This window comes from Acanthopagrus latus, chromosome 11, assembly GCF_904848185.1.
Source record: "Acanthopagrus latus isolate v.2019 chromosome 11, fAcaLat1.1, whole genome shotgun sequence".
Classification (NCBI taxonomy): Eukaryota; Metazoa; Chordata; class Actinopteri; order Spariformes; family Sparidae; genus Acanthopagrus; species Acanthopagrus latus.
Genome location: NC_051049.1, coordinates 31,132,283 through 31,155,086, shown reverse-complemented (window position 1 = coordinate 31,155,086; position 22,804 = coordinate 31,132,283). Strand labels below are relative to the sequence as shown.

Below are 22,804 nucleotides of genomic sequence, written 5' to 3'. Positions count from 1 at the left end.
GATGACACCATCCACAACTGTTGTGTGGGGATAGATACAGATATATAGATTTAAAAAGTAGGCTATATATTTATATAAAAAAACATTTTTTCAAAAACACATAAGCGTGTACTTGCATCTGCTGGGTGACAGGCTCAGATGAGCTTTCCGCAGGGATGCCTTCAGCCACTGGTCGGCCTGTTTTTCGGGCCTCTGCCTTCTTTCTGTTGGATGAGCAGGACTTAAATGCTATTTATTTATTTATTTAGTTTTACTTTGTATTTTATTAAGTGTTCCTGTACACATGGTCACATTTTAAATATAGCCTACAACGAAAAGAAAGATCTGTAAACACTGTATCATGTTTTAATGTACACTGTAAAAAAAAGTATTTTCACAGAAATTTACTGTGTAGTTTTACAGGTTTTTTTAAACTGTGTAAATGCCATAAAAATACAGCAAATTACTTTTATTACAAATATCATAAAATAAAAGTGGTAATCTGTAAATTAATATATCAGAAAATTATGGGTTTTTTTTACAGGATTATTTAGTCGCTCAATGTTCTTGAATTTGAAATTGCATTTCATTCCAAGTAAAAACACAAAAATTACACATCCTATTGCTGAATGTAAAATTGGGACAACTTTTTGTTTTTTACAGTTTTACTTTAAATTTAATGCAAAACAATGTTTTGTTTTTTTTTAAAAGTTAAAAAATGGTAAAAAGTATGTCAGCAACAGTTGCGAAACTGTTACCATCAAATTACAGTTAAAAAAAAAACAGAGTTTTTTTTTTTTTTTTTTTTTTTTTTTTTAATACAGACATTTACTGTAGGCATTCTCAGTATTTCTACAGTACAGCTGTTGTAAAACAAAAAAAATATTATAAAATAGAATGTTAGAGAAATGTAAAAATCTGCAAAATAAAAGGAAAGAAATGTTTAAAAATTACTTAATTTAAATAAAGACTTTCTTATACAGTATTCTTTTGTAAATTCATAGGATTATCCAATCCATCGACAAGGACTCTTCATAAAAGTACAGATTTCTGGATGTAAAACACAAAAAAATTCTGTAAAATTACATTCAAACTACCCTTAAAAGCCATTAATAGGGTCTTGACAACTTTGGGCTGTTCCTTTATGTGATTACCCAATCTATTGACAGTAGATTTTTATTAAACATTGGTTTTCCACAGTACAAAAAAATACGATCATGCGGTTATAGCTTACAGAAAATTAAAAAAGTTATTACTTTAAATATACATTATACAACAGTATTTATAAGCAACTACTCAATGTATCAACAGGGATTTACCATTAATGTATGGGTTTTACCTCATATAAACATTATTTGATAGTAACTAAAAGCAACTATCCAGTGTTTTACAGGCTTTTCCCATTACTCTCTGTGGTGTACTTAATATAAACATTATTTAACGGTAATTAAAAGCCACTATCCAAATGTATACAGGCATTTACCATTAATCTATGGGATTTACTTTATATAAACATTTAACAGTAATTAAATTCAATATATCCATCCAATATATTTACAGAGTTTTCATATTAATATATAGGATTTACGTCATACAAACAAATTTTGACGGTACTTAAAATGACAGAGTAGTTCTTAATCCATAATTACAAGCAACTACCCAATATAGTTACAGATTTTTGTGATTTACTTCATATAAACATTGTTTAACAGTCATTGCAAGCAACTAATTTTATTTATTTATTTATTTACTTATTTATTTATTTTATTTATTTATTATGTGTATTTGTGTTTTAATTGCCCTCAAACATCCTCACCAGTATCTTTGAATGCAAGACATGCAAGTCTGCCAACTCCTACCAGTAGAGGACTTACATTTAGCCATTATACGAAGAGGGGTTAAAAGTACTGAGACAAGTATGACCAGCCATACCCATTTAAGCACTGTATGAGCCTGAACATAAACTCTCAGTGCCACAAGCAAAATCTCTCTTAAATATACTTGCATCTATCAATGCAATAATTGTGACAGTTTATACACAGCCGATACACTTTCAAAGTGGTAAAAAAAAAGTAGGTAAAAAAGATGTTACATAATTGATTTACACAAAGTTTAAGAAATATGCTAGTGATCATGTTAGGCCCAGGCCTCTTTCTAATATTACATTTACAGAATATGGATCTGACAGAATGGGCGCTGATTGTAGTCTGAGAGGTTATGGTTAGGGCTAGGCAGAACAGTCACTCAACATGTCAAACGGTCACTATGCAGATGTACAAAATCATCACTGCTTCATTTAACCAGGGTTTATTATTTGAAAACACTGTCACATGTTTAGTTGGGATGACTTAGTCTTTTAGGTAAAGAATATAAGAGGATATCACCCCTGGCCTCTCATCAAGATCAGTAAAAGAGCTGTTAAAAACATTCCAGTCTGTACTTTCAAGAGCTCCCTTAAGTTCATCAACCGCATCTCCAGTCCACATCTCCACTTCTCTGGTGGATATTTTACTTTTACTTAAGGAGTGGTTTGTAGGTTGGGATAAGATAGATAGTGTTGTGTTTGGAAAAGAGCTGAGAGGGGGCTAAGCCACAGACTTATATGCACCTATGACTGAACCATAACATAGGTCAATGGTTTTATTCAGTCTGGGAGGGCAGGATATACTGATAAATGTTGCTCATTGATTTCAGGTTACAGTGATTAAAGTCACCAAGGATGATACAAGGAGCATCAGGATAGAGAGACTGAGGGGCTTTTGAAAACCTACTCTGTACTGAAATCTAGGATATAAAAATTACAAACACAAAACACTCCAAAGAGGAAGCACAGTGGCTATGAAAATTAACTACACTTTTGATGATAAAAGGTTACAACAAAAATCGCTCCAGAAGGAGGAAAAGAAAGGCTATGAAAAAACACTAACTGAAAACCAAAATCCTAACCAGAAAATTAATGAAATCAAAATCACTCTTCTAAAGAGGTCAAAAGCAGATTAACAAAACAAGGCAATACTTATCGAGACACGGGTACAAGACTGTGGCACAGGGCTTCGGTACACGACATGGAAGACAAAATACTTTGGCGACGCAGACAGGGGAAGACAAAGACTTTATACAAATGGGGGAGGGGAACACAGGTGAAAACAATCGAGGATTAGGGATGACATCAGACCAGGGACACAAGAGGAAGGGCAAGTGACCTGAAACGAGAGAAGAGTTACTTTCAAAATAAAACATGAAATTCACAAGACAGATCCCAAGACGTGTGGGGCGGCTGTAGCTCAGCGGGTAGAGCAGGTCGACTAGTGATCGGAAGGTCACTGGTTCAAATCCCAGCTCCGGGCAGGGCTGAGCTGCATGTCGAAGTGTCCTTGAGCGAGACACTGAACCCGACATTGCTCACTAGTGAGGGCCCTGTGATGAACTGGCGACTTATCCAGGGAGTACCCTGCCCGCGCCCTGAGACAAGGCTGGGATTGGCTCCAGCTGCAACACCCCGCAACCCCATGGAAAGGGATAAGCGGTTCGGACAATGACATGACAGATCCCAAGACAAGACAACTTCACCCCGATGTGACAGTACCCCCCCCAGGGCCGACTCCTGATGGCCCAGGCTGGTCAGGATGATTCCGATGGAAGTCTCTTGTAAGGTGCGGGTCTACGATGTGCCGAGATGGTACCCACTGTCGTTCCTCAGGTCCGTACCCCTCCCAATCGACCAAATACTGCCTGCCTCAGCCCCGATTCCGAACTGCCAACAGTCAGTTCTGAATTTGGGGACAAGAATGGCAGCAGCATCTCTCCGAAGTTAGAAGAGCTAGAAGAGCGTTCACCAAGGGCCCACAGTACTTGGAAGTGGTGTGAAGGCTGTGGAGCTTGGACTTGAGCAGTGTGATGGTGGATACAAGCCAACCCAGCTGCATGTTGGCCTCTCCCTGAAGGCTGACTGCCTTGTCTCCTGTTTGTGTTGTCCTTGTATCTGGTTTTTGGTTTTGGGTTTTGATTTCATGTCCTTTTTTTCTATGTCTTGTTGTGTTATGTGTTTTGTTTTTCCTTGTCTTGTGTCTCATGTTCTGATTTTTCCATGCCCTCATGTGTCCTTTAAGTTCTCCTATGTTCTCCCCTCTGGCTCCCTCTGTCTGTTGTCTTGTTCCCTCCTGTGTCTGTTCCTCTGTGCTCCTCCCACTCATTATCACACCTGGCTTCCTTCCTCCTCTCTTTCCTCACCTGTTCCTCGTCATGTCATTAGTGTCTGTGTATTTAGCCTCTGTGTTCCCCTCACTCTTTGCCCGGTCATTGTTTTCTGTTTACGCTCCTGCCCCTGCTCCTGCCCCTGCCCCTGCCCCTGCTCCTGCTCCTGCTCCTGCTCCTGCTCCTGCTCCTGCTCCTGCTCCTGCTCCTGCTCCTGCTCCTGCTCCATGGTATGTGTTCTTTGGATTTTGATTTCTGGTTTCTGATATTTGATTTGAGCTTTGATTTTTTTCTTTGTACTTTGTCTTGCCTTTAAGTTGTTACTTTGCCATGCTATTTTGGTTGTTACTTTGTTTCTTGTCCCCGTTTTGTCTGCCTTGGTGTTTTTGCATTCGGCTTTTGCTAAATTAAAGCTCGCCTTTTGTTCCTCCTTATCTTTGCCTCCCGTGTGTACTGCGTTTGGGTCCACCTTTCCCTTCCATAGTTTTCCCTTTTAAACCCCAACCTGACACATGGTCTTTGCGTATTCCATGAGAAATGCATTCTCGGCAGGAGTGAACCTGAGAAACACAGAGACACACAAAACCATCAATGTCTAGGCAGTCAAACATGTTTGCATGGAACAACAATGCCCACAACACCTAAAACTATCCAAGGCAGGCAGCTATTGCTGTGTTCTTTGTAACAAGTGCATCATGGCATTATGACTAGTTCTACTCCCCGTTAGGCCACTAGGTGGCACTATAAGCGAGCACTACAAGTTATCACGCATTCCTCAGTGCAGGTAGAAGAACAGCAGAGAGAATGTATTGCCTGAAGAGATGGTGAATGAAGAAGCTACCTGCTCATGTTGATTCTCTCCTGCATGTTTACTTACACCAGCCAACCCTACAGTTAGGCGTTAATACAAAGTAAACTTACATCGAAATCTTCAGAGTGCTGCTGACCGCTGCAATGGCTGCATCTCCTTGTTCTCCTTGGTCTTTTTCCACTGTGCTCAGGGGCATCATATCTTTAGTGAGGCAATAAGTAATAGTGCTTGTTATATTTTTGCTCCACTTTGATTGTTTTTCATATGGGGCAATGGCTGTGAAGCACAACTGGATGGACTGTTGTTTAACAGAGCCGCTCCCGCTAGCGATGCTAACAGGAGATTTAGTGGTCTTGCTTGGCTGTGTGTGTGGTGTCGTGCCAGTTTGAGCCCGCAGAGTCACACTCTCAGTGTAATTACTGGGGTGGTGCCGTCTCAGGTGATGGAAAAGATTTGCTGTGTTCCCCGTCCTGGCTGGTACCAACTGCCGGCATATTTTGCAGACCAGCTTCGCCTGCTCCTGGTCGCTTTTGCCGTATCCAAACCACGTCCACACAATTGACGTCATTATTTTCACTGTCCTCGACTTCAGTTTCGCAAATTTTTTCTCCATTTTCCAACTTCCAACTTTCCCTCTCCCTCTCTCTCAGTCTCCCTCTGGTTGCAACTGTAGCCACGCTGCTCGCTGGGAAGCATGCTTGTCCTACTGGCATTCAGCGGCCAGCAGACTCTGATACTGTTGTTGCACTTTTTCATGTGATATCGAATAATATGCCCCAAGCATATTATTGAACCAATTAAATTTTTATCGCGATCCCGAGTCGAGATTGAATTGTCGCCCAGCCCTATCAGAGACTCCTCCCATCCTCACCATGGACTGTTTTCCATGCTGGCCTCTGGAAAGAGGTTCTGCAGCATTCGGTGCAGGACCACAAGGCTCTGTAATAGCTTTTTCCCCAATGTAATCAGACTGCTGAACTCTAAATGATGTTGGGCCTCGCATTACACGAGGCCCAGTTAAGGAGTGTTTATGCAACAATAAAAGGGAAATTTAGGTTAAATTTGGCTATCAATAATAATTAATGATTATTTGGGCTAATTATTAATTATGATAAATAATATGATCCAATTTGATTAGATCACCTCGGGGCACCACCCTTGAAGAAGGGAAAAGATAGCAATTTTAGTGAATTAGTCTCAGAAAAATGTAGTCAACTGTTTATAACTCTGATTAATAATTAACTTAACTACAACCAAATTTACCATAACAGCTAGTAATGATTGAAGGATTTTTGAGTTCTTGACAGTGTATAGGTTGGCAACATTTATTCTTGTGCAATATTAAACAGACAGCAAGAAGGTTCAAAAGTTTTTATTCAACACAAAGATGAAAGCACACAATCTTGTGTGTGTGTGTGTGTGTGTGTGTGTGTGTGTGTGTGTGTGTGTGTGTGTGTGTGTGTGTGTGTGTGTGTGTGTGTGTGTGTGTGTGTGTGTGTGTGTGTGTGTGTGTGTGTGTGTGTGTGTGTGTGTGTGTGTGTGTGTGTGTGTGTCACATGCTCTAGGCTCAAGTAAAGTGTGTGTGTGTGACGTGATTCCAGGTTATAGAAGATGGTTAGTTGCATGCGGAGAGTCTGTATGAAGACTAACGTCAAATTAGCCATCTAAGAAATCAAACTACCAATGACTTGACTTAGGGTCACAATAACACCAACAGTGAACGAACACATACATTGAGCATAAATGCATTACATCAACCAGAGTTTAAAGTCCTGCGCTTAGCTGTGCTATGCTATCTAAGCCCAGTTCAGCGTTACCAGTCTTTGAAGATAAGGTGCTGGTGGTTGCAGGATGGGTTCCAATGTTGAATGCTGTTCTTGCTGTGCAAGGTTTGATGAAAGTTGGCAGAGGAGGAAACTGGTTGCTCCTTTCCTTTGCAAGGATAGCAGCTCGGTGCTAATCTGCTTGGTGTTCCTCAGATCCTCAGATTGGCAGGACCCCATGTCGCTGCTGCGAGGAGAAGTTCTTTGGGCCTGCTGCCAATGCAGCTTGTAGTTCTCCACAGCTTGTTGGGCCCAGAAGAAGGGATCTTGAAGGCAGGCAGCACCGTGGGGGGAGGTGGATAGGAGCCCTTGAAGATCCGAAGTAGGAGGAGAGGGCGTTGAGTGAGAGAGCGAACAATGAATGCTCTGGGGTTTTGACTACCTGATCAGTGGGGGTTCTGTCACCCTGACAAAATAGCTCAAATCTGAATTTTGCACCTAGGTGTGAAGAATGGGGAATTCTGGGACATTGAGTTCAGTTCAGAGTCCATTTTGAAATCCACAATGAATGATTTCATCTGTCGGTCCCAACATAGGGATTGACTTGCACATTGTGCGTCTTTGCAAATAGCTTCCTTGTAGCTTGGTCTATGTCTGTGGACGTGCTGATTCGATCATAGAGCAGGATTATAATTCTGCATGATAAAATGTATAATTATTTATGAAGATTGACCATATGATATGCAATATAAGAAACTTTATTACAATCACAATGTTCATAGTGATCGTGGCAACCATCTTGAATTTTTATTAATTTATATGGATTCTTCTTGTATAAACTTCCTTAAACTAGGTATGGTAAATAAATTTAACTCACAAGATAATCAACATCATTTTATACCATTCAAATAAGAAAACTGATCTGAATACTGCTGTCAGTGATAGCCATTTTTTAAAGTGACTTTTCCACATGGCAGCCGTGGTGGCCATTTTTAAAATGACTAATAATTAATCCGACCACTCTACAGAAAATTTGCATTGAAACACATCGCTTCGACATGCTGCCAGCTCCACAGTAGCATGTACGTTCTTCGCTTGCGCAAAATGCAATAAGCACTTGGCACTACATAAAAACAGGAAATGACGGAATGGAGTGCATTGAAAAACAAAGTACACACAGTATTCCATCCATCCCACACACTGCACTGATTCACTAGCACACCGCCAATCAGAATGGTCATACAGCTGACACACAACCAATCAGAGAATCCAATGGCTCAGACAGTTGACAGCCAGCGTTCTCAGACTTTGCATGTTGAATCGGAGCAGACAATGTCCGCGCGGCTCCAGAAGATTCCAACGCAGCTGAACATATTTGTTCCTGACCTCGTCCAAGTCTCCCCAAATGCTTCAGACGTCCAACGGTTGGCCCGTTTGTTCCTGCCTTTAAGAGTATTCCCCTTATGACAGAACCCAAAACAGAAGGTTAATTATGGTTTATAAAATCCAATTACATTCAACAGAACCAACCAACCAAATGAATTCATGTTAAACACTGAATAAATGTAATCATAAATACGTACAACAAATTGCTTGTTTCAAACAGAAGGTATACTGAACTGAACATTGATTAAAGAAAATAAACTTAAAAGGTAAATGTTGAGGATGATTATGCTACTGTATCCTGTTAATATTGCACATTCTTGAACTTGCAGGTGGTTGTTCAGTTCTGCTTAGTCAGCCTCCTGTTCTGTAAGACCTGATGTGGTTCGGACGTGTGACCAGACCATATATCATCTCTGAGCTGCTGCTCCACCTTTACCCTCCACTCTGCGTAGTGGAAGGGCTGATGTTTGGCAGACAGTGTACTTAGAATCTGAACTTTTAAAACAAGACTTCTCCCACCTTTTTAACACCGTCTCACAGTCCCAGGTGGCTGTTTTTATCTCCGGCCCCACCCCCACCTGTGGCAGAGGGATAGGCAACTTCAGCAGGCTGCTCAGCCTCAACACCTGGCTCTTCTCTGCCTGCAACTCACACCATGTTGGCTTCGTCAATAACTTTGATGTGTTCTGGGAGAGGCAGCATCTTTTTAGGCCAGACGGGCTTCACCTGAACAGAGCTGGTGCCCGCATGCTGTCAGCCAACCTGGCACACGGTGTACAGCATGCTAATATTACCAAACCCACACCAGCTGCTATGTACACAACTGATTGATGTCCCCCAGGTCCTTGCTCCTATTCATTCAGTTCCATCTCTGACCACCATATCCACAACACCGGACTTGGACCTCATAGTCTCAACAACACTTCACCCATCCCCGTAATCATTACACTCCATCAGCACATCAGACACTACCATACCCACTTTGTGAACTTGAATAACCTCAGACCGCTCACAGAACAATCAACCTCTCCTGTCAACAAGCCACCTGTCACCATCAACATGGCACTTTTTAATGTTCGCTCTCTTTTATATAGAACTTTTTTAATGAATGATGTGATTTTAGACAATAAGTTAGACTGTCTTCTTCTAACTGAGACATAGCTTGGCGCTGACACACCCGCTGTTCTCACCGAGGCTTCCCCAGCAAATTTTAATTTTTTTATTTTCTACTAGAGAGGACAGAAGAGGAGGTGGGATGGCATCCATTACCCATAACTCCCTAACCTCAAATGGAGTGTTTTTTAACAGTTACATGTCATTTGAGCATCATGCCTGTACTTCTAGCAGCCTTCCGATTCTCTGCATTAATGTATACAGACCACCCCATCACTCTGCTTCATTTATCAATGAATTTTGTGATCTGTTATCAATAATCCACACCTCTTATAGCAGGATTTTAATAACTGGTGATTTTAATCTACACGTTGATGTTACCTCAGATCCAATATCCAGAGAGTTTTTAAATCTTTTGAACTGTCTTGATTTTAAGCAGCACGTCATGCAGCCGACTCACAACAGAGGACACACCCTGGACCTGGTCAGAACCCATGGCCTGTCCATCGGTGCGTCCTCTGTTGCCAATCTGGCTGTGTCTGACCACTACTGTGTATTTGTTAACATCACCAGTTTTAACCAAAAGGAGGCCACGGTGCGAACAGTGAGGAGGCGCTGTCTAACTTATGAAGTGGCTACAAATTTCATGGGAATTTTACAGAGCACTCCTGCTGAAATTTTACCTGCACCTTGTAGTTTTATTGTTGATAATTTTAACAGTACACTGAAGTCAACTCTAGACTCAGCAGCTCCACTTCTAACAAAAACAATAAAAAGAAAACCTACACCCCCATGGAGAAAAAACGATAATCAATGAACTGAAAAGAAAATGCAGGAGTGCTGAGAGAAGATGGAGAAAATGTAAATTGACAGTTCACTGCGAGATTTTACATCAACAACTCAAAACCTACAATAATGCAATCAAAAAGGCACAAATTTCCTATTTCTCACAACTCATCACCAACCATAAAAACAACCCCCAGTTCCTCCTCTCTATCTTTGATATTTTAACAGGTTCTAACTTTTAAGACACCCACGGATGATCTTTGCGAGAACTTTGCAGACCACTTCATTACCAAAATCAAGGACATCAGATCCTGCCTCTTATCCCATCAAGTTTTATCTGTTAACACACCTGAACTGTTGTCCTTGCCTGAAGAAACACTGGAGAGTTTTGCCCTGGTTGATGCAAGGACACTTGGTAGAATATTCTCCCGAGTAAACCCAACAACCTACATTTTAGATCCAATTCCCACATCACTCTTAAAATCATTTTATGGATTCTTTGAGGAACAGTTTTTAAACATCATGAACTGCTCTCTTCAGACAGGTGTGTTTCCCACTGCCTTCAACACGGCGTTGGTGAAGCCCCTTCTTAAGAAGAGCAACTTAGACCCCAACATTTTTAATAACTACTGACCTGTATCCAACTTACCATTTTTAAGAAAATTTTAGAAAAGCTGGTTTTTAACCAAGTCAATGATTTTTTTTAAACAGAAATAACATCTTAGAGAAACATCAGTCTGGTTTTAGGAGAAACCGCAGTACTGAGACAGCACTTTAAAGATTTTCAATGACATCAGATGGAATTTGGATAACAAAAAGCTCACAGTGTTGGTTCTACTGGATCTAACCGCCACTTTTGATACAGTAGACCATCACATATTATTAAACAGACTTAGCCATCTGATCGCCCTCTCTGGTACTGTCCTCACCTGGTTTTGTTCCTACCTCACAGACCAACGTTTTTATGTAAGTATGGATACATGTTTCTCAGGAACCCATGAAATTGGATTTGGGGTTCCCCAAGGGTCAATTTTAGGTCCACTTTTTAAATTTTACATGCTTCCTCTTGGGGATGTCATCAGGAGACACGGCATCAACTTCCATAGTTATGCTGATGATACACAACTGTACATTGCTGTGTCTCCTGAGGACACAGGGCAAATTGATGACATTTTTAACTGCATTATAGACATCAAGTCATGGATGGCAGTGAATTTCCTACAGCTCAACCAGGACAAATCTGAGGTCTTAATTATAGGTCCTGAGGGCCAGAGAGAGAAACTTTTACCAAAACTACAAGATCTTAAACCAATACAATCAGTAAAAAATCTGGGCATGATTTTTGATTCTGAGCTGAATTTTATTTCACATATCAGAAAAATGATGACAGTAGGTTTTTATCATCTTAAGAACATAGCCAGAGTCCGCCCGTTTCTCTCCCAGGCCAGTACGGCAGTGCTAATGCATGCCTTTATTTCGTGTCGCTTAGATTATTGTAATGCCCTGCTCTCTGGTCTTCCCAAAAAGAGTATTCTAAATTTCCAATTATTACAAAACTCAGCCACACGCGTGCTGATGAGGACCAGAGGGCGGGAGCACATTACACCAGTTTTAGAGTCACTGCATTGGCTCCCCATCCGCTTCAGGATTGATTTTAAGGTTCTTTTACTGGTTTTTAAATGTCTTAATGGCCTTGCACCCTCCTACTTATCTGACCTGCTTTTACCATATCAACCCTCGCGGACCCTGAGGTCCTCCAGCACTGGCCTTTTATTCATACCAAAACCAAGAACTAAAATCCACGGTGAGGCGGCATTTAGCCACTATGGCTCCCCCTTGTGGAACAGCCTGCCGGAGAGCCTCAGGTCTGCAGAGGCTGTTGATATTTTTAAGGGAAGGTTAAAGACACACCTTTTTAATCGGCTTTTGACAAATATTTTAAATTCTTATTCCATTCATTTATGTTGTTGCTTCTATCTTGTTTTTTTTAAGATTTTAAAAAATCATTTTCTCTGTTTTATTTATCTTCGGAACTATTTTAGTTTATTTATTATCTTTTATATTTTTATCCTTTTAACTCCATTTACTTATCTTTTGTCACGGTTTTTATCCTATCTTATGTTTTCAGTTTTTATGGTTTAACTCCAGAGTTTCCCCAGGGCGACTCTCCACACTGGGAGCTGTGTCTGGGCTGCTGCTGCTGGGGGTGCTGTCATTGGGTCCCTTTGGCCCGGCCAGCTGTTGTCTGTCAGGGTCGGGGGGCCTGGGCACTGGTGCCCCCTGTGGCACAGCCTGTGACTCCTCCCAGTGTAGACGGCCCCGAAAGTGGTGCTTCCTCAATCCTCAGTGCCTTGCAATGTCTCCCTATTGCCAGTAATAAGAGTGTGCAGGTGGCAGGGGCTTTCTTTATTCTTTATTATGTTTCTGTTTTTCTTGTGTAAAGCACTTTGTGCTGCACGTGCGTGTATGAAAGGTGCTCTATGAATAAAGTTGATCTGATTTGATTTGCTGACATATTTTTGAATGCTAACAGGAAGTAAGCATCTTCCTGGTTTCTTCTGGGGGATTATTTAACTGTATTTTGTATTTTTGCAAAAAAATTAAAAAAAAAAAAATAAAAATCTTTGTGTCCAAGACAATATGTTTTTAAAAATAATTGTATGATTCTTTAAAGTTCTGAGCAGAATCTTCACAGATGAACACCATCACCTTTGTGATGTCTGAAGCTGAAATTAAATCTCTAGCAGTGAAACACTAATGTTAAGCTATACCAGCTTTTAAACTTTATAATTGAATTGTGGGACATTTAATGAATTATTTAATGTCAGAACAAAACGTGTAAAACACCCCCCCCCACCCCCCCCCCCCCCCCCCCCCCCCCCCCCCCACACACACACACACACACACACACACACACACACACACACACTATTTTAAGCATTTAACTGAAAACCAATTCTGAAAACTCACCACATCTGCTAACATGCTAACTGATTCCAGGGTTTTGGGACTACAGACAATACCATTCTGTGTGCGTGTCTTTGTGTACGTGTGTTGCACGTGTCCTCATATGAAACCTAAGAGTAGCTCTGTTTATCATGATGAGGCAGCACCTGTACAGACGCCTTAGCTGTCCGCTGTGTGACTCCATCCTGACTACGAAAGCACAGGTGTCCTGGACTGGCTGCACTGCCGTTTGCCTGCCCCTTCCGCCCCTCTCCGATCTTCGTCCGATGCAACCCGAGCGTTTCCGAAAAGTAACTCGTGGTCTCATCCCATTGGCGGCCGCTGGTCCAATGAGCCTTGGCCATCTGTGCAGGACTCGTCGCTGTTGAAATCGACAGGATCCACTTGCTGCGGGATTTATTAGCTGATTTCTCCTTAGACCTGTCCACCTCTGCTGCCCTGCTCCGGACATAAGCTGCCGACATGAAGCTTCCAGCGGCGCTTCTGCTGGTTTTAACATCGACAGCTGTCACTGTTCAGGCCATCGTTTACTTCCAGGAACAGTTTCTGGATGGAGGTACAGTTAAGCTGATTCTCTCCACCCGCCTCTCGTATGAGAGATTGTCACTCATCTGTATCATGAGGTAGTTTATCTGTAATATGTGGCATTTAATGAAATGTTGCTTTTATTATAATCTCACGGACTTCAACCTCATGTCTATTGGTCAAGGGAGAGCTATTAGCTAAGGAACAATAAGGTTACAGTTCCTGGAGCCTTGGTAAAGCCAATGATCTGTTGGGGTAATCTGATAAATGAATGTTGTCTGGAGCAATGTGAAAACAAAAACTTGTGGCTGTGTGAGTCCAACTCTTCTATCAGTTTTGATATTGAGGTGAGCTGCAGTGATTCCAGATCAGCTGCAGCCACTACTGTGTGTGTGTGTGTGTGTGTGTGGCTGTCTGTCTTCTGTAAGCAGGATGGGACATGTCACACATATACCACATATATAACATGGTGACAGATATTGGTAACATTATATGGTGATATGACATAATTGTTTTAATTATATGAACTCAGCACACTGTTCAGCTTGTTCTAATACTTGCCTTCACACACTTAGTCATTTGAATCCACATTACAAGTGATTACTGATAAACTAGGGCTCTACAGACAGATAAGGCTTTTTGAGGGCTGATACCAATTATTGAAAATCAAGGAGCCCAAAAACTGATATTTGGGACTGATAGTCATTTGTAGTAAAAACAGAAATCTATGACAACATTTCTAACAACCAGTGATAAAATAAACCTAAGTACCGTTCTTAACCACAATTTTGAGGCACTATGTGAAATTTTCTCAAAAAGCTGCCTTTATCATCAAGTCCTCTTGTTGCTGTGTCATGCTGCAAATGTGGTACAGAAATGTGAAGTATGCATCTAGGAAACAGTGCAATTAACGTATGTAATAGTTTAGTAATATTATATCCAGGGGTGGATTGCTATGTTTCTTTTGTTGATACTGATTATGTGTCATCAAGGAGACCAATATTTGGAACCCATACACCTTTGCAGGAAATTAAAAGCTTATTTTCATTTTTTTTCCTCCAAAGTGATGAATGTAACTAAGTACAATTTACTTATGTACAATACTTAATTAATATGTTGAGGTCACAGACCGAAGGATGCTGCATTTGAGATAAAGTAGCACATTTTCAAATGAACTCATTTGGCAACTAGACAAAAAGGCAAAGCGCCGATACACAAAATTGCCGAATATGTGCCCTAATAATGGGTCCTTCTCTTACTGTATGAGCTAACAGGCTTTCAGTAACCAGTTGAGTTGGTTTGCTGTTTTTCAGATGGATGGATGAGCCGATGGGTTGAGTCGAAGCACAACTCGGACTACGGTCAGTGGAAACTGAGCGCTGGAAAGTTCTATGGGGATGCTGAGGCTGATAAAGGTAATGTTTATTCTGTCCCTAAAACAGCTGATACAACTGGATTTGTCTGAAATGGCTGAATTTGCATATCTCCAATACTTACAGATGGTGTCTTATCATGCAAATGTAGGTAAAACAGGTTTGTGTATATGAGCTGCTCTCAGTCCAGCCAGTACAAAGACAAGGAACTGTCCTTTACAGTATGTCATCAGATTATATCTAGGACCCCCTAAACCCAGCTTTACTCTGTGGTAATTTGACTGAACATAAATTAAAGTATGAATAAATAACAACAGGACACATTCTCATCCACACTATTACAGGTATCCAGACCAGCCAGGATGCACGCTTTTATGCCATCTCAGCCCGCTTTCAGCCCTTTAGCAATGAGGGAAAGCCTCTTGTCATCCAGTTCACCGTCAAGCATGAGCAGAAGATCGACTGTGGAGGCGGCTATGTCAAGATCTTCCCATCTGATGTTGACCAGAACAACATGCATGGAGACTCCCAGTATCACATCATGTTTGGTGAGTCATGCTTGTCTGAGGCTCTGAAGAATGTTTGCTCTATTTTCCTGACCTGACATTTTTACATTCAGCTGTTTCAGATGGCATCAACGCTCTCAGTCCTCTGTAATGTTAGATAATATGACCTTTGTCTCCAGGGCCTGACATCTGTGGATATAGCACAAAGAAGGTTCATGTGATCTTCAACTACAAGGGCCAGAACCACCTCATCAAAAAAGACATCAAGTGCAAGGTAGCTCCTGTGAAAATCTGTTGAAATACATGGACTTCTGACTTGTGTGAAGATAAATTTAAAGATTCTGTCTCACTCTAAATTGCATGTATCCCCTCTGTGCAGGATGACGAGCTGACCAACATGTACACACTCATTCTGAATGCAGACCAGACATACGAGGTGCGGATCAACGATGAGAAGGTGGAGTCCGGCTCTCTGGAGGATGACTGGGACTTGCTGCCTCAGAAGAAGATCAAGGACCCAGAGGCTAAGAAACCCAGTGACTGGGATGACAGAGCCAAGATCGATGATCCCAGCGATACCAAGCCTGAGGTACAACTTCACTTTGACTTCATGTGTCGCTGTTAACAAGAGAGACCCACAGTACTCTCTCTCGTTAATCGTCCCTGCACTTTCCTGTCATCTCCCTCCTCTCTGTGGTGGACAGCTACAGTGGTGTGCAGAAATGTAACTGGGGCCTCAACTTTTATTAACAACCAGATAAAGCAGCAGGAGAAGAAACCAAACTTACTCAATCTCACATGGTCTGTTTGTCTATCAATCGACCTCCTGTGCTCGGTGTCAGTGCTATGGACAGTCCATACCTACACACACACACACACACACACACACACACACACACACACACACACACACACACACACACACCCCAATTTAGCTATAGTTCAAGAACTTCACAGTACAAACACAATCCTATTGCAGGCACCCTAAGGCATGAGGACATTTTGAGCCTGTTTTGACTGAAATATCCAGACTTGTGTCAAATTATCAGCAATCAAAGCCAGCTAATGAATCTATCCACACACCCTTTTACATTCACATTGCCATTTAATGATGCACATCATATCCTAACTGCTCTCTGCAGGACTGGGACATGCCAGAGACCATCCCTGACCCTGATGCTAAGAAGCCTGACGACTGGGATGAGGATATGGATGGAGAATGGGAACCTCCTATGATCACCAACCCAGAGTATAAGGTGAGACATTTCTATGCCAGCTAATTGATCAGCAGTTTGTAAGAAGGAATGTTTGGATTGGATTGAATTGGATTTGTTTGGTTAATATTGTGAAGGTCAATCTGTCACATCCAATCACTAGTCCTCAGCCCTCTCATTGTGTCTCTGCAGGGTGAGTGGAAACCCAAACAGATTGACAACCCTGAATACAAGGGAGCCTGGATTCACCCTGAGATCGACAACCCAGAGTACACTCATGATGCCACCATGTACAAGTTTGATAACATTGGAGTGCTGGGCCTGGATCTATGGCAGGTAATCATTACCATTCACTTGGTGCCTTCTGATACGTACAAACTACTTTCATGTGTGGTAAAAATTCAGGATACAGCTGAGCTGAAACAAGATGATAATAGTTACTGTCATCTGGAATCCCAGAATAAACACTGTCCCTGTGTTTGGTGTCTTTGTTCAGGTCAAATCTGGCACCATTTTTGATAACTTCCTGATCACTGATGATGTCAAAGAAGCAGAGGAGTTTGGGAAGCAAACCTGGGGAGCAACTAAGGTAGGCCTTTACTCGAATACTGTCTGTAGAGCATACCATGTACTGCACTGTGAATTCTAGATGAGACGGAAAAAAACCCCAATATTTGCACCACCCATTCATCTGTTGATTTTGTTTAAATTCATGAATTGTACTTTTTTTTAGTTGTTTAAATATCAGAACTCATGAGACTCATCAGAAGTACCCAGAGCAGAGTCACCACTGCATCGCATTAGATACTGTCTATCCACACTGAACCCCTTAAATGTTTAAGGGGTGTGTCAGCACACAAACCAGACATTGCCAGCTGTTTGTGGAGAACAGAAAGATGTCATCGCTCAAGTTAAAGATGGGTGATTTTGCTTTCTTCTTATGTTTCATAGACAGAAAACACAATGTAGCCAACAGAGGGTCGAGAAGGTGTTTCCTCACCACACACTTTCAGTTCCAGCCAGCTGCAACCGTATTCCTGTTTCTGTGGTAAAAAGAGAATTGACTTCATGAATCCACCAATCCAGAAAGTCATCAGTGCTGCAGTTTTATGAGCTACCTTAATCTGCTGTCTAGTGCCTTGTTCAGCAAATCAACTGCTTCCAGAGGACAAGACTTGAGTTTTATATGTCCCTGCTCAGGTAGCTTGCGGTGTGTCTGTACCATAGAAATGTTTTTTAGTTATAGTTGGTGTTTTTTGAAGTGGGGTCATATAAAGCACATATCTCTAGTCGGTCTGTTCCCTACCGCAATCACGATCAGCGCAGTCAGTTTGGAGAAGTAGAGAGCCGCTCCAGCCCAGACGCTCAGCTTTGTACTGCAGTGAACGGGGTCCAGAGAAAAAGAGAAATAAACCACCTAAAACAAGGCTCACCTTAAAAAATCTATAACAGTTCAAGTGTATGTTGTATAGGGAAAATTCACACTGCTTTACATCGCCATCAGACCGGCCTTTCTTTTGGAACTACATTTTCTCAACCATAGAGCCCTACACAGTTGCGCTAATGTGTAGGGATTCGGACGTTCGAAATTGTTTCGTTTCGTTTTGATCAAACTAAACTGTTGCGTGCATAAACCTCTCATCTAGCAACTGGACCTCACACTGTATTTCCCTGCTCGCAGATCACCTGGGGATCTGGGGGTTCTATAGTTGAGAAAATATAGTGCAAAAGGCTGGTTTGACGGTGATGTAAAGCGGTGTGAATTTTCTCTATACAACGTACACTTGAACTGTTATAGATTTTTTTAAGGTGAGCCTTGTTTTAGGTGGTTTATTTCGCTTTTTCTCTGGACCCCGTTCACTGCAGTTCAAAGCTGAGCGTCTGGGCTGGAGCGGCTCTCTACTTCTCCAAACTGAGGCTGCACTGATCGGTGATTACGGTAGGGAACAGACTGACTATAGATATGTACTTCTTATAACCACACCTCAAAAAACAAGAACTATCCCTTTAAGAATGCTCAACATAACCACCATATGCCACTTGAACACTGAAGCCACATGTCTTGTTTGTGCCCCAGGGACCCGAAAAGAAGATGAAAGAGGAGCAGGAGGACATGGAGAGGAAACTGAGGGAGAGGGAAGAGAAGAGCAAGAAGAAGGACACTGAAGGTGAGGAGGAGGAGGAGGAGGAGGAGGAAGAAGAGGAGGCAGAGGATGAGGGCGAGCATGACGAGGAGACAGATGAGGATGCCGGGACAGAAGATGATGGTCAGGTCAAACAGAAGGATGAGTTGTAGAAGAAAAGACCCTCTGTGTGCTCCCCTGTACAGCTTCAAATGAGCAACTGGACTCTGTTCTTTCTTACAGCAGCCTTTTATTCAGGTGTAGGGGTGGGATAAGGTGGAAGGTGGGGTCAGGTCCCATTTCTTTTTTTAAGTGATTCCCTTGCTTTTTTTTAAGCCTTTAAATTTAAGATGGGAGAAGGGTTTATGTGTGTGTGTGTGTGTGTGTGTGTGTGTGTGTGTGTGTGTGTGTGTGTGTGTGTGTGTGTCTGCTTCAGTTGAGACTTTTCTAATTTAATGTGATTTATTGAATGCAGTGTGTCCCACGGCATGTGTCCTCACTGCAGTTACTCACAGAGTGGTGGGATGCACAGTGAACTCTGGTGTTTGGCTCATGCAATTTGATTTCGCTTGTGTGTTGTTATACTGTTTTGTGATTTTAACCCCTTCATAATTTACATCATCATCATTACATCGTCATTACATTCATTCACTGTGGACAACACAGCTCCCAAATCTCTGATTTTGGATATATGCCCTTGCCTCCAACTGTGTGTGTGTGTGTGTGTGTGTGTGTGTGTGTGTGTGTGTGTGTGTGTGTGTGTGTGTGTGTGTGTGTGTGTGTGTGTGTGTGTGTGTGTGTGTGTGTGTGTGTGTGTGTGTGTGTGTGTGTGTGTGTGTGTGTGTATGAGAGGGAGAGAGAGAGAGAGAGAGACTGTGTGTGTGTGTGTGTGTGTGTGAGAGAGAGAGAGAGACTGCGCGTGTGTGTATCTGCATTAGACAAACTGATTTGTCCAATCCTTGTTTTCTCATTGTTCTTGAGTGTCTGTCCCATGAGTTTACACTGTTTTGAGCAGTGAATAAAACTGAAGCTTCTCTCAACAAGCTGACATCTGTTTTCATTCAAACTGTGGATGTTTGAATGTTGTCCGTCTTATTTTAGTGAGCAGAAGATTATGTATTGGGTGATGGAATGGTAGTCAAACTAAAACTACACAAATACATTATTTTTAAATGGATAACCTTAACCCCACCCTGACTGTGCAACTTTGAGTATCTACCCATGTAACACCTGAGTTTGGATACAGATAAGCAAAAAATACTTATTTTGGGGAGCTAGTGCAGTGCCTGTTGTACTCAGGTGATGTGGTTATATGAGGGGTTTCACAGATCCACCATGTTAACCTAAAATTTGTTTACGTCTGCTTCCCCAAGAGGTCGCGTCAGAGCGATCCAGTGTTTCCCACAGAATTTTCTGAGACTGTGGCTCTTGGGGGGGGAATAATGTACTGTCTTGGACACGGGTGCCGATCGGGTGGGACACCTGGAGAGTGTGGGACAAGTTTTGCGATTGCCATTTTCAAGGCGTTACATGCAAAAAAATCAGTATTAGCAACACATCTACAAAAATTTGCCTGCCTGCATTTCAAAATGATAAGCATTTATATTTCATATGGGCTCATTCATGAGTGCTTGCGCCCTCCCAGAACTCCCATTCCCCATGGTGGCTTACTTTTATTTTTAAAAATTGCATCCGTCTAATTTTCCTTCGGGTGCGGGTCAGGCGTCAGTAACAGTTTATGTCAGGTCGGCTCGTGTGCGGAATGTAATTTGTGCTACTGTTGGAAAACGGGTCGGATCCTCAAGTTAATTATCAAGCTAAATATTCAACATGCTAGTTAACGCCATGGAAAGGAATATGATGGTAAAATATTTCCTTTCTCTAACACTGAATTTATTTATGCCAATGGTTTTACAGGAAATCTGATTTTTTTGTGAATATAAAATAACAAAGTAGATGTTTCTGATACTCTTCAACTCACCATAACAGTCAGTCATGGGTGACATTTTTGTTATTTTCTAACTAATTCAGCTAATAACTAACTAATTCTGCTTTGGAGCGACACAGACCCACCATCTCTCACCGTGTGTGTGTGTGTGTGTGAGTGGAGGAGCCTCCGAGGGGGTGAAGCACACTGCTCCAGGTTCGAAAACAGCTTCATATTGTTTTTTTTTTCACTAATACAGCCCTGAATTAGCGGTACTGAAGTCATTAAAAGTAATGCAAAAAAAAGAGACTGACTGAAACGTCGGGATGCACTGGAAAGGCAGAAATATTTTTCCATAATTAGACTATGGCGCAGCAAATTAAAGTATGGCCGCCACAGTCTTGTCAACGTATGGGAAACACTGCCATCATGTGCCAGCTCAGCTTACAGTGCCTTGCAAAAGGTTCACCTCCCTTGAATTTTTCCACGTTGTCATGTTTTAACCACAAATGTAAATGTATTTTATTGAGATTTTATGTGATGTGATTTTATGTTATGTGGTGTGTTCTTTGGGCTTCATGATGCTGTTTGCTCACTAATGTTCTCTAACAAACCTCTGAGGCCTTCACAGAACAGCTGTATTCACACTGATATATGTATATATATATATATATATATATATATATATATATATATATATATATATATATATATATATATATATATATATATATATATATATATATATATATATATATATATATATATATATATATATAGTGTAAATAGAGTTGTGGGAATGTGTGGGAAAATACATCCATCCATCCATTATCTGTACGCCGCTTAATCCTCTGCAGGGTCGCGGGGGGGCTGGAGCCTATCCCAGCTGACTTAGGGCGAAGGCAGGGGACACCCTGGACAGGTCGCCAGTCTATCACAGGGCTACACATAGAGACAAACAACCAGGCACACTCTCATTCACACCTACGGACAATTTAGAATAATCAATTAACCTCAGCATGTTTTTGGACTGTGGGAGGAAGCCGGAGTACCCGGTGAAAACCCACGCTGCACAGGGAGAACATGCATTTGTGGAGGAGACTCCCTCATCCGGAAGCCACCTCAGCATATTCAAACGAATAGTTGAACAACAATGGCGAGTGACAACCGTGGACGTGGAGTAAAACAGAAAGGAATATTGGATTTTTCACAAACCCAAAAACGAATATCACCGAGGAGGAGGACAATAAAGACGATGAAAACAGCAACATTCATCCTCATACTACAGAAGAGATCCCAGCTAGCATTAGCAGCTCGGCACCAGTCCCACAGCTCCCGCCAGGAGACGGCTGCAGCGGGGGCTGCGAGAAACAACAGCCTGGCTCCAACATTGCATTTCATTTCATGTTAGAACTTATTTATGTTTTATTTGCGTGTAGCTTTTGGGAGCCAGAAAGCAGCCTAGTAGTGTGCGATGCGCTAGGGTACAGTAGCAGACAAAAATATGATGACGTCACTCACTCACTCATTCCGTTGGCAGCCCCCCCCACTTAAAACATCTTCCCGCATGCCTGTTCACAAGTATGCACCACTTTGTGTTGGTCTATCACATAAAATCCCAATAAAATACATTTACATTTGTGGTTAAAATGTGACTAAATGTGGAAAAGTTCAAGGGGGAGAATACTTTTGCAAGGCACTGTAAGTCTGTTAAGAAAAGTGCTGAGGCCACGTCCCTGCTGCTGCACAGAGGAGTGATCACTGTTTATTCCAGATTTATTAATATTGAATGTGAATGAGATCCCAAACTAACTTGAAAAGACGTAATGTGCACCCTTGATGTGCGATCAAGTTGTGCACCTGTTTCAGACAAGCTACATTCTAAAAATTTTAACTTAGCAGCTACAGTGAAGGTTTCATCTAATAAAACTGTGTAAACCTGACTTTCCAGTTTTAATGTATAAGGAGGTTGACATCAAATGTTTTGTTTCCTTCTCCCACTTTCTTACTCTTTCAAAGGAGTAAAGGAAAATCATGGAATCATATTTATCGACAATTATCAATTCAAACACCATGCAAATAGTGCAGGCATGAGCTGCTATATTTACTCATCCATGGTATTAAATTCTATTGTTAT

At 41.6% G+C, this 22,804-nt stretch overlaps 1 protein-coding gene across 4 annotated transcripts; it reads left to right on the top strand.

Moving 5' to 3' along the window:
- Positions 1 to 4,356: 4,356 nt before the first annotated feature.
- LOC119029068 (calreticulin-like) lies at positions 4,357 to 19,563 on the top strand. Of its 4 annotated transcripts, XR_005077888.1 has the most exons (10): positions 13,334 to 13,555; positions 14,838 to 14,939; positions 15,242 to 15,445; positions 15,583 to 15,677; positions 15,783 to 15,992; positions 16,546 to 16,659; positions 16,810 to 16,953; positions 17,114 to 17,206; positions 17,569 to 17,665; positions 18,695 to 18,745. XR_005077888.1 is itself a non-coding variant. In XM_037115619.1 (9 exons), the coding sequence occupies exons 2-9, from the start codon at positions 14,846 to 14,848 to the stop codon at positions 18,911 to 18,913; spliced, it is 1,173 nt and encodes a 390-aa protein (XP_036971514.1). In that variant the 5' UTR covers positions 4,357 to 4,403; positions 14,838 to 14,845; the 3' UTR covers positions 18,914 to 19,563. The 4 variants fall into 4 exon arrangements, 3 of the variants coding, with proteins under 3 accessions (XP_036971514.1, XP_036971513.1, XP_036971515.1); XM_037115619.1 differs by lacking the exons at positions 13,334 to 13,555; positions 17,569 to 17,665 and adding an exon at positions 4,357 to 4,403 and having other exon boundaries at positions 18,695 to 19,563; XM_037115618.1 differs by lacking the exon at positions 17,569 to 17,665 and having other exon boundaries at positions 13,331 to 13,555; positions 18,695 to 19,563.
- Positions 19,564 to 22,804: the final 3,241 nt, after the last annotated feature.